This window comes from Cyanistes caeruleus, chromosome 5 (genome assembly GCF_971803275.1).
Source record: "Cyanistes caeruleus chromosome 5, bCyaCae1.hap1.1, whole genome shotgun sequence".
Taxonomy (NCBI): Eukaryota; Metazoa; Chordata; class Aves; order Passeriformes; family Paridae; genus Cyanistes; species Cyanistes caeruleus.
Window position 1 is genome coordinate 7,156,382 of NC_141705.1, and position 12,514 is coordinate 7,168,895.

General features: G+C 41.1%; 1 protein-coding gene across 27 annotated transcripts in view; it reads left to right on the forward strand.

Moving 5' to 3' along the window:
* MAEA (macrophage erythroblast attacher, E3 ubiquitin ligase) overlaps positions 1-2,426 on the forward strand; it is a 48,980-nt gene extending 46,554 nt beyond the window's left edge. For all 27 annotated transcript variants that reach the window (XM_023925671.2, XM_086890008.1, XM_086890006.1 and 24 more), the window contains 2 exons: positions 557-752; positions 1,155-2,426. In XM_023925671.2, the coding sequence (XP_023781439.1) occupies positions 557-752; positions 1,155-1,250 (292 nt within the window). In that variant the 3' untranslated portion in view covers positions 1,251-2,426. The remainder of the gene's footprint in view (positions 1-556; positions 753-1,154) is intronic.
* The last annotated feature ends 10,088 nt before the right edge of the window (positions 2,427-12,514 follow it).

A 12,514-nucleotide genomic window follows, 5' to 3' on the forward strand; every position in this document is an offset into this window, starting at 1 on the left:
TAAATTAAATTAAGGGGAGATTATAATAAATAGCATTATTGTTTTAAAAAAAAAGGCATGCCCAAACAAAAAATTTAAGGTCAAATGTCACATTTTGTTTGGTTTGGCTGTCTTTTCATGTCTGAAATTAGTGAATATGCCTGCAAGGGTTAGTGAGCTGGGTCACAGTTACTGGTTTTTAATCACTTAAACACAAATTTACCTGCCAGGTTTTGTGTGAATATTCAAAAATAGCTGCATCTTTTGAAACGCCGTTGGGTTTGCTGCACAGTGTGTTGTGCTGGAGAAGGGCTGGTGCTGCTGGAGTGCTGCACCTCAAAGTTTTGCCTGTGCAGGCTGCCAGACATGCATTTTGCTCTCTCTTGTTCCTTGAAACAGAGCAAACCCTTGATTCTTTTGTGTAGACGTTAAACTTGAATTAAATGTTCTGCGCATTCTGTCACCTGGGCTCTGTTGGCACAGCTGCTGCCCATCTTTTAATTTTAATGTTTTCCATACAAGGAGAAACTAACTATGGTTTCATTGTGGTGATTCTTCCCTGACTTGCTGTTAACAGACAGTGTTATAAAGAGGATGGGAGCTCAAAAAACCCCGACTGCCCTGTGTGTAGCAAATCCCTGAACAAGCTGGCTCAGCCCCTGCCGATGGCACATTGTGCCAACTCCCGACTAGTCTGCAAGATTTCGGGGGATGTAATGAATGAAAATAATCCTCCTATGATGTTACCAAATGGATATGTCTATGGATACAATGTAAGTGTTGGAGTCAATGACTTGCTGAAGGCTAAAATAGCAGCGGTTAGAATAACTTGCTAGATCAAAATAAGAGTTTATGAACTCAGTCAGAAGCTAGAAGAATAGTTCTTGCTTAATGTTTTTTTAAGGACCATATATTTAGCTGCTTAAATTGGTCTTAATTAAGACATATTAATGGTCACATACCTAACTATGTGAATTTATAGCATGAGATCAAATGGCATTGGAAAGCTTTCCCTCCAGAGGGCAATAACATAAAAATAAGTAACTTCTGGGGGCAAAGGTGGTTTGATCTCAGACCACAACATTTCTTTAAATTAAAAGTTCATTTCCTAAACAGTTCAATAATGCTTTGAATGACTGTTGTGAATATTATCTTTTGGTTTCACTCTTTTTCAGTCTCTGCTTTCTATTCGTCAAGATGACAAAGTAATTTGCCCAAGAACCAAAGAAGTCTTCAACTTCTCACAAGCTGAGAAAGTCTACATCATGTAGGTCTGTAAAACACACGATGAAGTGCCGCTGGAATTCTGAAACAGTGTATCTTGGCATACCCTGTAAAGTGGGGGGCCTTAATGTGTGGCAAAGAAGCAAAATCTGCCACCTTGGGGAGCAGACCTGTCGGTGGCATTATTGTTTCTTGCGACCAAAGATCAATGAGCAACAATAAACACTCTTGAAAGGAAAAAAACAAAAAAAAAAAAAAAAAAGGAAAAAAAAAAAGAAAGAGAGGAATTATGACTTAAGTTTGTACTTGAATAAAAAACGCAAAAGCAAATTTTGATTGTTAAGGTTTTGTAACATAAGGTCAAAAATTGGACTCTTCTCAAAGAAAAGTACTTTCATCTTCTAAAGGATAGCTTTCTTTAAAGATGGACACTTGCACTGGGGGAAAAGTTACAACAGATTTGAAATGAAATCCATTTTCCTTCCCTCTTTTTCACAATTGTCCAAGACCCTTTTGTTATCAAAGATCTCAGTACTACCAACATGTTCTCCTTTAAGCTCCTCTTTGCCTTCTTTATGATCCTCTGGTGAAGTAATCCTGAACATGAATGATGTAACTTATTTCCATGGGAAGATATTTTTTATGTCTTTGACACAAGGTGTCTTCTCTGGAGGATCAAATAGGGAATGGTTTGAAAGGAGTATGAAGACTTTTTCCAAACCCAAATATTTTAAGGAGGTTGCATAAGTATCAAGAAGAACTGAGAACATTTCAGGCAAAATCCAATGCTTGTTTAAATGTTCTTTTTCCAGTCTACCATAGTGTTAAAGTCCTTCTAAAGTTATTAGTTATGTGCATAGGGTTCAATATGAAATCATTAGTGCTACTGCCTTATTTCTTGCTTTGAGAATGTACTCACATGACAATGAGCTGGTATTCTTAAGTGTTGGGCGAAGTTTCTGAAGATGCCTTGCAGGATGATTACATAATTTTAGGGTCTAAATAGTATTCATTACTGAAACTAATAGTTCAATTTTAACAACTGCAGAACACATCCTTATGACTTTTCAAAAGAATTAAACCATTGTAGTTTAAACAAAACCATATTGTAGAGGTTTGTATTTAGCGCTTATTTTTGCATGTTGATGTTGATTAGCTAATAAAAGATTGTAAATGTAAGACATGTTAATAAAAATTGTTTTCCATTTCTTGATTATATAAAATCAGAAAGCTGTTTTCTGTTTAAATGTAAAAAGAATTAACTCTCAGTGGCCTCTCTTAAAGGAGTGTAACTTCCAAGTGTTGGTTTTCAGTGTTTTGCAAGTTTAAAAAGAAAAAGAAGAAAACCAACAACATGCACACATACAAAAAACCAAACCAAATAACCCCAAAAATCCCCCAGAAAACCAAAAAAAATGCCACACAGCAGCCATAAATGTTGGTCTTCAGAGCATTTCAGTCAAATAAGTGTTTCTGGTTTAAACTTTTCACATATGAACAGCATATTTTTGCACAGGTTTTTTGTCTTTTCTTAGACTTCGTCATGTCCTAGAGCCTCCCTGTTAATAAAATGTGGGTGATGTTAGGTGTGGGTTTTTCATGCTTTAAAGAATGCTAACAAAGCACAAACAAAGGACCACAACTTTTCATGTTCAACACTTAAAGGTCACAGATATTGCTAAATTGTTGATACTAGCCACTGTGAAACTGTAAATACATGGGATTTCCAGGGAGGTGTGTCTGAAAAGGTTCCATTTTCACTAAGTATCAGTTGATGCTTCAGAACAGGTGTGGCTGGACCACTGCAGTGCTGCCAGCTTGGCACGGGCCAGTGCTCATGCACGCACTGCTGGAAGGGAAGGGTCTGTTCTCTGGGCATTTTCTGAAGTGGCAGATCTCATGATTCCTTAGAACAAGTGCAATGTACCAAGAATAGGTGGAGACAGTTAACTGAGAGAACTTACATTAGTAACTGGAATAATGTGCTATCAGTTTTGCAGTAACTGCTCTCTTTCCTTCTCCTGGGGCAAGTGTTGGAGCTTCCTCAACTCAGAGGGGGGAAGATGTCACCCTGAGGAGCAGTGTTACTCAAACCCACATGGAACAGCACCTCTGTTTCTTTGGGACGCTGTAGCATTGTTGCAGAAGGGCAAGCATAGCTTTGAGCATAGCAACTTCACATTTCCCTACTTTACAGAAATTCATAAAAGACCAAAGCAGGAAAGAAGCAGATTTCTGCTGGACCTGGGGGAATGGATGGTAAATGTACAATTGTGGGGCATGGAAATTGCTGCTTTTGCTTCTCTTAAATACCAGTTAGAGCTGTGGTTTCTTGAGACCAGCCTTTTTTGATTTCTGTGACCTGAGAAGAACGGTGGAGAAACCCACATGCTCCAAAAAAACCTAGTTTTGGATGGGAGGAGAACAGCTGTCCTACAAGGAGGGCCTTCATTTATGGGAGGTGTGATTCCAGAGGGCCAGGTGCCAGCATGAGGACTCAGTCCCTGATGGTGTGTTACAAGGGAGTGTTCCAGAAGGAGCGTAGGGGAGCTTCAGCTGTTTGTCAGCTCTGATTGCTCACTTTGGAAATCTACAGTCACACAACCTATTCTAAAATGCAGCCAGGCCTGTGTGCCACAGGCAGCTGTTGCCTCCTGGCTGGCCCCTCTGAACTGCTGGGCTGCTCTCAGGCTTGCTGTGCCATGGCTTTGGAAGCCTCCAGCTGTATGAGGGTCAGAAATGGTGGCAAGCACAGACTGCTTTGGTGCAGCTTGGAGCTCTGGTTTGCATTCCCTGGCTGCTCAGTGCAGCCTTGAGCTCCCGATCCAACAGAGGTGTTTGTTCACAGCTCATCTCACAGGTGGCCCCAGACATCAAACCAAGAGCAGCAGGTGACTCACGCTGAGTATAAAGTTATTTGAAATGGTAGAAGCTCTCTAGTAAAGCAAAGACTCTTTCCTCTCAAGATCTGGCTGAGCTGGAAATGAACAATAACAAAACTGATTTTTTTTAGTCTTGCCAGGCAACTTAACAAGGCTCTGGATTTTGGTTACTGTGTTCCTGTTTGAAGGCAGCAGTTTGTCCCAGTAGTGATCAGGACAGGTTCCTCTGATTTCCACAGTTAGACCAAGGATGAGAATTGCCTCGACCTTTCCTTCTGTTTGTTGTGGTTCAAAACCCTACTTTAATAAATGCTGAAGATTTTCCAGTATTGTGAAAAGAGAGATACTGTAACTCTTCACAGTGCCCTGGGGAATAGGCTGTTTCAGCTTCCATTATCTTCCAGGCTGAGAAGAGTTCAGGATGCTGAAGTCACCTTTTGTAGGTAGGAAATAGCAAAGCTGATACCAAGCTCAAGCAAAACATTTTCCTGCAATCTTTAAGACTGATGAACTGGTAAAGGTTTGGGTTGGGGTTTTTTTGTAATATAAGCATGGCCTTTACTACTCAGTAAAAAATCACTCCTTTGGGAAAAAAAAAGAATATATTATTTGGGACAGGAAGAATGAGAAAATTACAGCTGGAAATCTGCCAAAAAGAAGCTTTTGAACATGCATAATGGACTGCTATTCAGAGAAAAATAAAAAGGAATACTCTGACTTGCTTTTTTTTCAGCCTCAGGTAGCCTGAGCTCCTGTTGGGAAACACACTAAATACTTTTATCGAGGGTGCTTTGAGACCCACACTGTGACAATGTGCACTGGGTGTTCTGATGCACGATAGAGGTCACTTGATACAATAAAATTGAGTATTTAAAACTTTCCCATCCTGCTTTTTCAGGTTCCATAATGATGTATTCTGAACTCATTATTCTGTTCACCAAATAAAGCCCAGCCCAGATCCATGTGATAGTTGGTTGAAACTGATTGTCATCTCATCCTTGAACAGATAAACTAGTTTCCAGTAGTTTCCTCTAGTCACTGAATCTATTCCTTGTTTGATGATGAGGGGTGTCAGATATTCACCAGGATCTCCCTGCCATTATGCTTTTCCAAAGATTCCATGTCTGGCTGGTTTTGTGATCAGCCACACTGAAAGGCAGCATTTTTCTTAATTCAGTCATTTATTTTAAAGACTTGCCCAGTTTGCTAAGCTCTAAGAAGTTTTCAGGAGCTCAACTTTGTTTTAGAAGGAGATGTAGAATGGGCAGAGCAGGACAATAGAATTTCTTATCTGTTTACTAACACATCTTAAAGCCAGGTAGGTTCTGTATGTAGAAGTATCCCTGGCACAGTCAGGGGAAAAAATTTACAGTCCAGGCCAGTGGCAGGGAGCAAGAAGTTACAGTTCAGTAACTGTTGGATGCGAGGGCTGATGTTTTTGGCACAGCAGCTGTAGAGCCAGCACAAAGTAGTTCTACCTTACAGGTGGCTTTTGTGAAAACAAGTCATTGGGAAAAAAATCCTAAAAGACATAGTCCTGATCTCAGTTTGAATTGAAGCTCTAAAACTACATGGGAATTCTTAACATCAAAAATAAAATTACTCCTCATTTCCTAGCTGGAAACAAGTTGATTTCACTGAGGAGCTCAGAGTCATGAATCGGGTTTTTTCAACTACACCATAAAATCCTGCTATTTGATCATGTTACAACTATCAGAGATCTGTATCCTAAGCCAGAGGAAATCAGCTGTAAGATAAGTAGCACCACAAAAGGAACAATAGGAAATAGCAGAACAACAAGAAACAGAAAGGGCTGCTGAACAAGAAAAGCTGTTTGGTTTGACTCATTAAAAGTGAGATCAAGCCTCAGGGTAGAGCTAAGAAATGTTATCAGCCAATGACCTTTCAAAGAGATTAAAATAACTGAAGCTTTTTAAAGTGAAAGAAGAAAAAATTAACATGGAAGTACTGTGTGACAGAGATGCAGACTTTGTTACAAAACTGCACCCAGCACCTTGCTGCTTGCTCCTAATAAAGATGGGAATGTGCAACATCAGTGGGCGGCATGGAGAGGGAGATGCGCTGAGGAAACCAGAAATAACTTAGCAACATGGAAGTGAAAAAAATCGTGCCTGTTATAGAAACCAAGTGATCAGACTCCTGGGATTGTTAATTGTTCAGCTCTAATGGAAAGAAGCTGCTCTAGTATCCAGTCTGGGAATCGTATCACATAGAAACTGAATGGTTTGGGTTGGAAGCGACCTTGCAGATCATCTCATTCCAACCCCCTGCCATGGGCAGGGACACCTTCCACTACCCCAGGGTGCTCCAAGCCCGTCCAACCTGGCCTTGGACACTGCCAGGGATCCAGGGGCAGCCACAGCTTCTCTGGGCACCCTGTGCCAGGGCCTCCCCACACTCACAGTGAAGAATTTCTTCCCTATATCGAATCTAAGCCTGCCCACTGCCCCTTGTCCTGTCACTCCACGGCCTTGTCAAAAGTCCCTCTCTAACTTCCTTGTAACCCCTTTAGGTTCCAGAAGGTGCTAGAAGGTCTCCCCAAAGCCAGAGGGCAAGTTGAACACCCCCAGCTGTCTCAGCCTGTCTCCACAGCAGAGGGGCTCCAGCCCACCTTTGTGGCCTCCTCTGGACTCACTCCCGCAGGTTCAGATCCTTCCGATGTTGGGGCTGCAGAGGGGTCTGGTGCTGCTGTGCTGGAAGCTGGAGCACAGTCCTGGGTGTTCAGGTCATGCCTCTTACACTGCAGTTGGAGCACAGAAATCACTGTTCTGTTTCCCAAACTCAAATGGAAAACTAAAGCTGGTTAAATGGGGGATAACATCTGTACCTACTCCTTTGACACTATTTCCTGTCCCGTAAGATTAAACTCGTCATTGTGCATTTAAGGAAATAGTTCTACTTACCCCACAGAGCAGAGGAGCAAATTTTCCCAGGGAGATCATCTGCATTCCCAAACAGGACTTCTCCCTGACAGAGCCAGAAGGAAGAATGAGGCGAAAAAGATTATAAGATCTATTCACTTCGGGACAAAAAGATGTTTAACTAATTTAAATATTTTGTTTCCCACCCATGGAGATTAAGCAGGATCATATAGACAAATTCCTCAAAAGGAAATAAACAGATAATAAACCAGTAGACAATTTCCTTTTCTTTCTTAGCAAACCACACCAAGACAAATTTCTCAGAAGAGCCAGGAGCAGAGCTGTGGGAAGTTCTTCAGGGTGCCTGTGCATGCCCCTTATAGAGATGCCTCCTCTTTCAAGTAGCAGCATTAGGGACGCAAACCAGAGAAATATTTTATTGAATACTGGAGGGGTCAGAGGGAAATTGATCTTAGAAAAGCTCAAGTTGCCCTGGATGCAGTCATTAAGGAAAACCTTGTATTAATTCCTGCCAGGAAGGGCATCATCCTGGAATTGTGCTGCAATGCCCATCTGACGTCTCCACTGGAGCCAGCTCTGTGCCCTGCTGGCAGAACTGCTCTGGGACAGAAGAAACACAGCTGGCAGTGTTTGAACCCCTGGCTGCTTGTTTCTGGCCCCCATCCTCTTGAGGTGGCTCCTCTGTGGAAGCTGTTTTGATCAGTGGTGTGGGGGAAGAGGCTCTTTCTCCATGAGGATTTTGACACGATTTTCTATTTTAAGCCGTGCATGTTCAAGTCACTGTCTCATTGTCCTGCTTCTCCATGCACAGGAGCTCATGAAATTATTTGTTCCTATTTGTGGCCACAAGGAACATCAGTTTACAGGGCTGACTTCCACCATAGGAAATGGAGAAGAATTCATGCTGGGTGGTGGGGGATGCACCAGGAGAGCATCTCTATGGCGGCTGCTGGAGCGAGGGAAGCAGCAGCAGCATCTCGTGCTGTCTGTGCCAGCTGCAGACACCTGAGCACGATGGGGAGGTCTGCTAGGGAGGGGAGGGTAACTCCCAGCTCTGATCAACTAGTCCAGCATCACATTCCTCTCTCAGGAGCATTACAGCCTGCTTCCTGGCTCCTGGAGTCAGCATGAGGCTTGAGCCAAACAGGCTTGGAGTCTGTACATGGATCTTGCCCTCGGGGCATTTACAACTTTCCCATCCTCTGGGTACAGAAGGTGCCTGGAGCAGCTGTGCTACCGACCTTTGTGTGTGGGAGCTGAGACACAGCCAGCTTCAGGAGGAACAACCCTGGAATGGGACAAATGCCATCAAGTGAGTGATCCTATCTTGTTAGATGGTCAGACAGGGAAGAACAGTTGAGAATTGATGTTGCTGATGCAAATCTGCTGGCTTTTCTTTTCCAGCAGCACTTTGCAAATGTTGATGTCAGATATACATACCCTCTGATGATCCAGGCTTTGTGGCATTTGTTTTCTTTGAATGTCAGTGTCACATCCATTGCCAGCTATCTGGCTTCCGTGCTGCATTATCCTACTTCAAAAAACAGTGAATAAACAAGGTGCTGGTGTTATAGGACAACTAATGATTCTGTTTATCTACAATGTATAGAGACAAGCCCAGAGGCTACAGCTGAATTGCTGTTTTGCTCTTTCAGTAAAAGACCTTCTTTGACACAGATAATTTTTATAATAGCTGGAAAGAATGTCACCTGCCCTGTTAAGAGATAAATTATCCTACCCTTGGCCAAAACTTACTCCCTGTGTCTCTGGAACCTTCTTCTGAGGAGGCAAAATTAAGAATTCCTCACTGAAGAAAGATTAGCAGCTGCCGCATCCAGAAATACCTCTCTTATTCTAAACCAATTAGCAAAGGATAATGACTGGTTTCTTTGCACTGGGAAACCATAAATAACATCACCTGTGATCTCTGCATTTGAGGGTGTGAGATGCTGGAGTAAATTTTTATCTAAATAAAGTGTTTGGCTTAATTCTTTCCCTCCACATCTTGTATTTTCAGGAACACCATGAAAAGAAATCATGGTGCCAGTTTTATCTTGGCCAGTGAAGCCAAGAATCTTTGGGCCGGTGAACCTAACACTGAAACTTTGAGTGACTATTTAAAAAATATTATTTCAAGGTACGAGTGAAGATCATGCTCAGGTGAAGAGATACTAAAAGATCTGGGCTAAAACATGGAGTCTAATAGAGCATTTCTGGAATGTTCTAAAACTTTGTGCAAATACCATTAAACACACCAGTATGGATCAGTTCTGTTAAAATACCCAAGATTAAAAATGCTACCTCAAACCTTCATCTGCTCCAAGCAGTTAGAGGTGCTGTTCCCACAATGAGAGGAACCTTCCTATCACCCTTCCCTGTCTTTAGGTAATTAAGTCTTGACATTTGGAACATTCTTGAAAACTTCCAGTAGTCACTTCAAATCAAGGATGCTTTACAGAGACACAATATCCTTTTTACACTCTATTTACAAAACTCTCCCTCTGTGCTGTCCCCTCTCCAGGACCCACTGACAACTCCACAGCACGAGCAGCCAGGGTCCTGCTTTAACAGTTACTGTCTGAGTCACCAGAATTCTCATGTCCCATCTCTGTTTTGTGTAAAAAGTCTTCTTTGTAATGTAATGCCTTCCCAAAAGAGCCGGTAGCAACAGATCTTCAGTGTCCCGATTTTGGATGCCAAGTCTCAAAACTATTTACAATCCAGGGCTGTTTGGTTCAAGCACATCTGTCAGAAAAACATCATCGTGACACAGAGAATCTGTTTCCTCACTGGTAAAATATGTGCCTGGTTTCCAGTTTGAATTAATCTTTTGTTTCTCATGTTTTTCACTGCTATACTCAGAATCATTTAATGTGATATTTTTCCCTGAAGATAATTTTATTTTACGAACAAGTTACCCCACAACAATCGAAACTGATTTAAATCTTTACCAGTAGGCACTATTGCAACTATTTCTTTTCTGCTGTTTGTTCTTGTACCCTTCCTATATGTCACAGAATTTTTTAAAGAACTTTTAAAATGCGCATTATTTTAGTATTTGCTGTGCTGTTTACACATTTTACAGAGTTTAAACTACTTAGTGCTTTTTGTTATTGCTCTGAAACTGTTTAACCCTGCTGTTCCCACAGTGTGATTCCATATAATAGAGACATATTTGAAACCTGCTGATGGTTCTAAAATAGCAAGAACTGCTGCTTTTCTATGCAGCAAGTGCAGAATATGGATTGATATTAAAATATTTCTGTGCAGTTCAAGATCTGTGATACTTTTGAAGAAACAATGCAGTGTATTTTTGCATCAGATAAATTTTGTTCCATAGGGTTTTTATTGCACCATTAAAACCAGAATCCAAACAGCAATAGAAGAGTTTGGAGATGAGAGAAACCATATTGATTGCAGATAATTTGTATTCCTTGTTTGTACTAAGTAAAGTTACACTGTGTTTGACACCTGTAAGGGAACCTCTCAGCACTTGCATCATTTCCTCTGGAGGCACTTTAACCAGCCTGTGGTTGTGCTGCCCAGGGCAGTGTTTTGGCAGTTCTGTTGTGATTTCAGTTCACCAGCACTGGCCTTTCAAGGGAGACTCACTTCTCTGACAGGAACAGGTTTTACAGTTATTATAAGAAGGGAAAATAATTTTTTCAGTAGCTTTTTGGCGCAATCAAGCTTTTTTCATTGATTTCTTAACAAGCTCAAATATCTTCCATATTGATTTTTAAAATTGGCTCTAGAGTTTGGGGAGGAGGAGGTGCTTTTGTTTGGGATTTTTTGGGGTTGGTTTTATTTGTTTTAGCCAGGCTTTTCTGTGAGTGTGTGTCTGTTTAGAAAAAAGACAGTGTACCACTAGACACTTTGAATGTTTCTGTATTTTTCTGTTTCTATATTTTGGTTTACTCCATTCATTTCCCTATACAAGCGCAGTCATTCTTCTTGGAAAATTCCCCCACCTTCAGTGCCTTCTCATAGACATGTGTTCTCTTTTAAACTCTCATTAATATTAGTTTCTATGATGTGATACTCAGGAATGCTTTGTTCAAACAAAATCTCTTTGCCGATTTTATTGTGAGACTGTGATTATGTTTAAAGGTTCGGATCTATTTCAAGATTTATTCCTGGCTTGGAAACAGTGTGGCTTTGCACAGGGACGGAAGATGCAACAGAATATGGGAAAATGGGTTGTGAGTAGGGTTCTTAAGAGACATTTTTTATATGTATACATATATATGTGTGTGTGTGTGTGTGTGTGTGTATAAAAATATACACATACAAATACATATATATATATATATATAGACACATGTATGTGTGTGTATGTGTGTGTGTGTAAATATAATGTGCAATATTTAAAGATCTGTCACATGTGGCCTTGACACTGCTGGGTTAATGGCTGGACTTGACTATTCTGGGGATCCTTTCCAACATAAATAATTCCATTACTTTCCCAGGTGACCCATAAGATTCTGGATCTGGCACATCCATTGCCACAGGGTGCTGCTACAAAGCCTGTAAGCTCAAATGGCTTAAAAACAAAATCAAATCTCTCGCTGACAAGTGAACACGATTTGTAGTTGATGCTGAAAGCATCGAGCGGGATTTCCAAGGCGAGGCTTTTCCCGGGAACAGCGGTCTCAGCCCCAGCCTTTCCCGGCTGGACGGGCCACAGGTGTTCCTGCATTGCCACCTGCTGGGGGCTCCGCCAGGACAGGGACACGGGGACACCTCCTGCAGGAGCCCCATCTCCAGCGGTCCTGTGCCTCTACCCCGGCAGAAATGTCCCGGGCTGCTCCTGCAGGGGGAAATAAACAGAGCCTATGGTGTCCGTAATTCACTGGACACACTTGTGGTGAAGAGTGACGAACTTCAGAGAATTATAATGTCAATTTTTATTCTTATCTGCAAATAAAGTAATCGTAAAAATACATTATGCTTCTGTATAAATTTCATTTTTATTCTCATTTGAAAATATACTTATCTGAATTTATATATATATATATATACATATCTCTTTGAATTTAACTAATATATTTTTTCCCTAAAAAAGACATAACTTTAGTGGGGTTTTTTTTATTATTTTTGGTTTTTTTGTTTGTTTGGGTATTTTTGGGTTTTTTTATTAAATGAATAAAAAACTTTCTAAATAGATGTAGAGCTTTTTCCTTCAGCAGTCAGGAGGCTGTGTCTCTCAGGGGCTGTGCCTCTCATGGCCATGCAGGAATGCAGTGACAAAGGCAATGACAGAGTATTTTCTGTGATTTCAGCTGAGCAGAAGCTCTCACAATCACCCAGCTCAGACCAGTGCTGGCAGTGCAGTTTCCTTTACTATCCCTGTAAATATACCTTGTCCACTTGAAACTACTGCCTGCTAGTTTTGTTTACATTTCAAAAAAATAAATCCCCTACTTTGCTTGAATTCAGGTTCCATGACCTGGAGCAGAACTGGATGTCAAGGATATCAAGTGAATTTTTTTGTACATTTTACTGAGAAATGTTCACCATAAATAC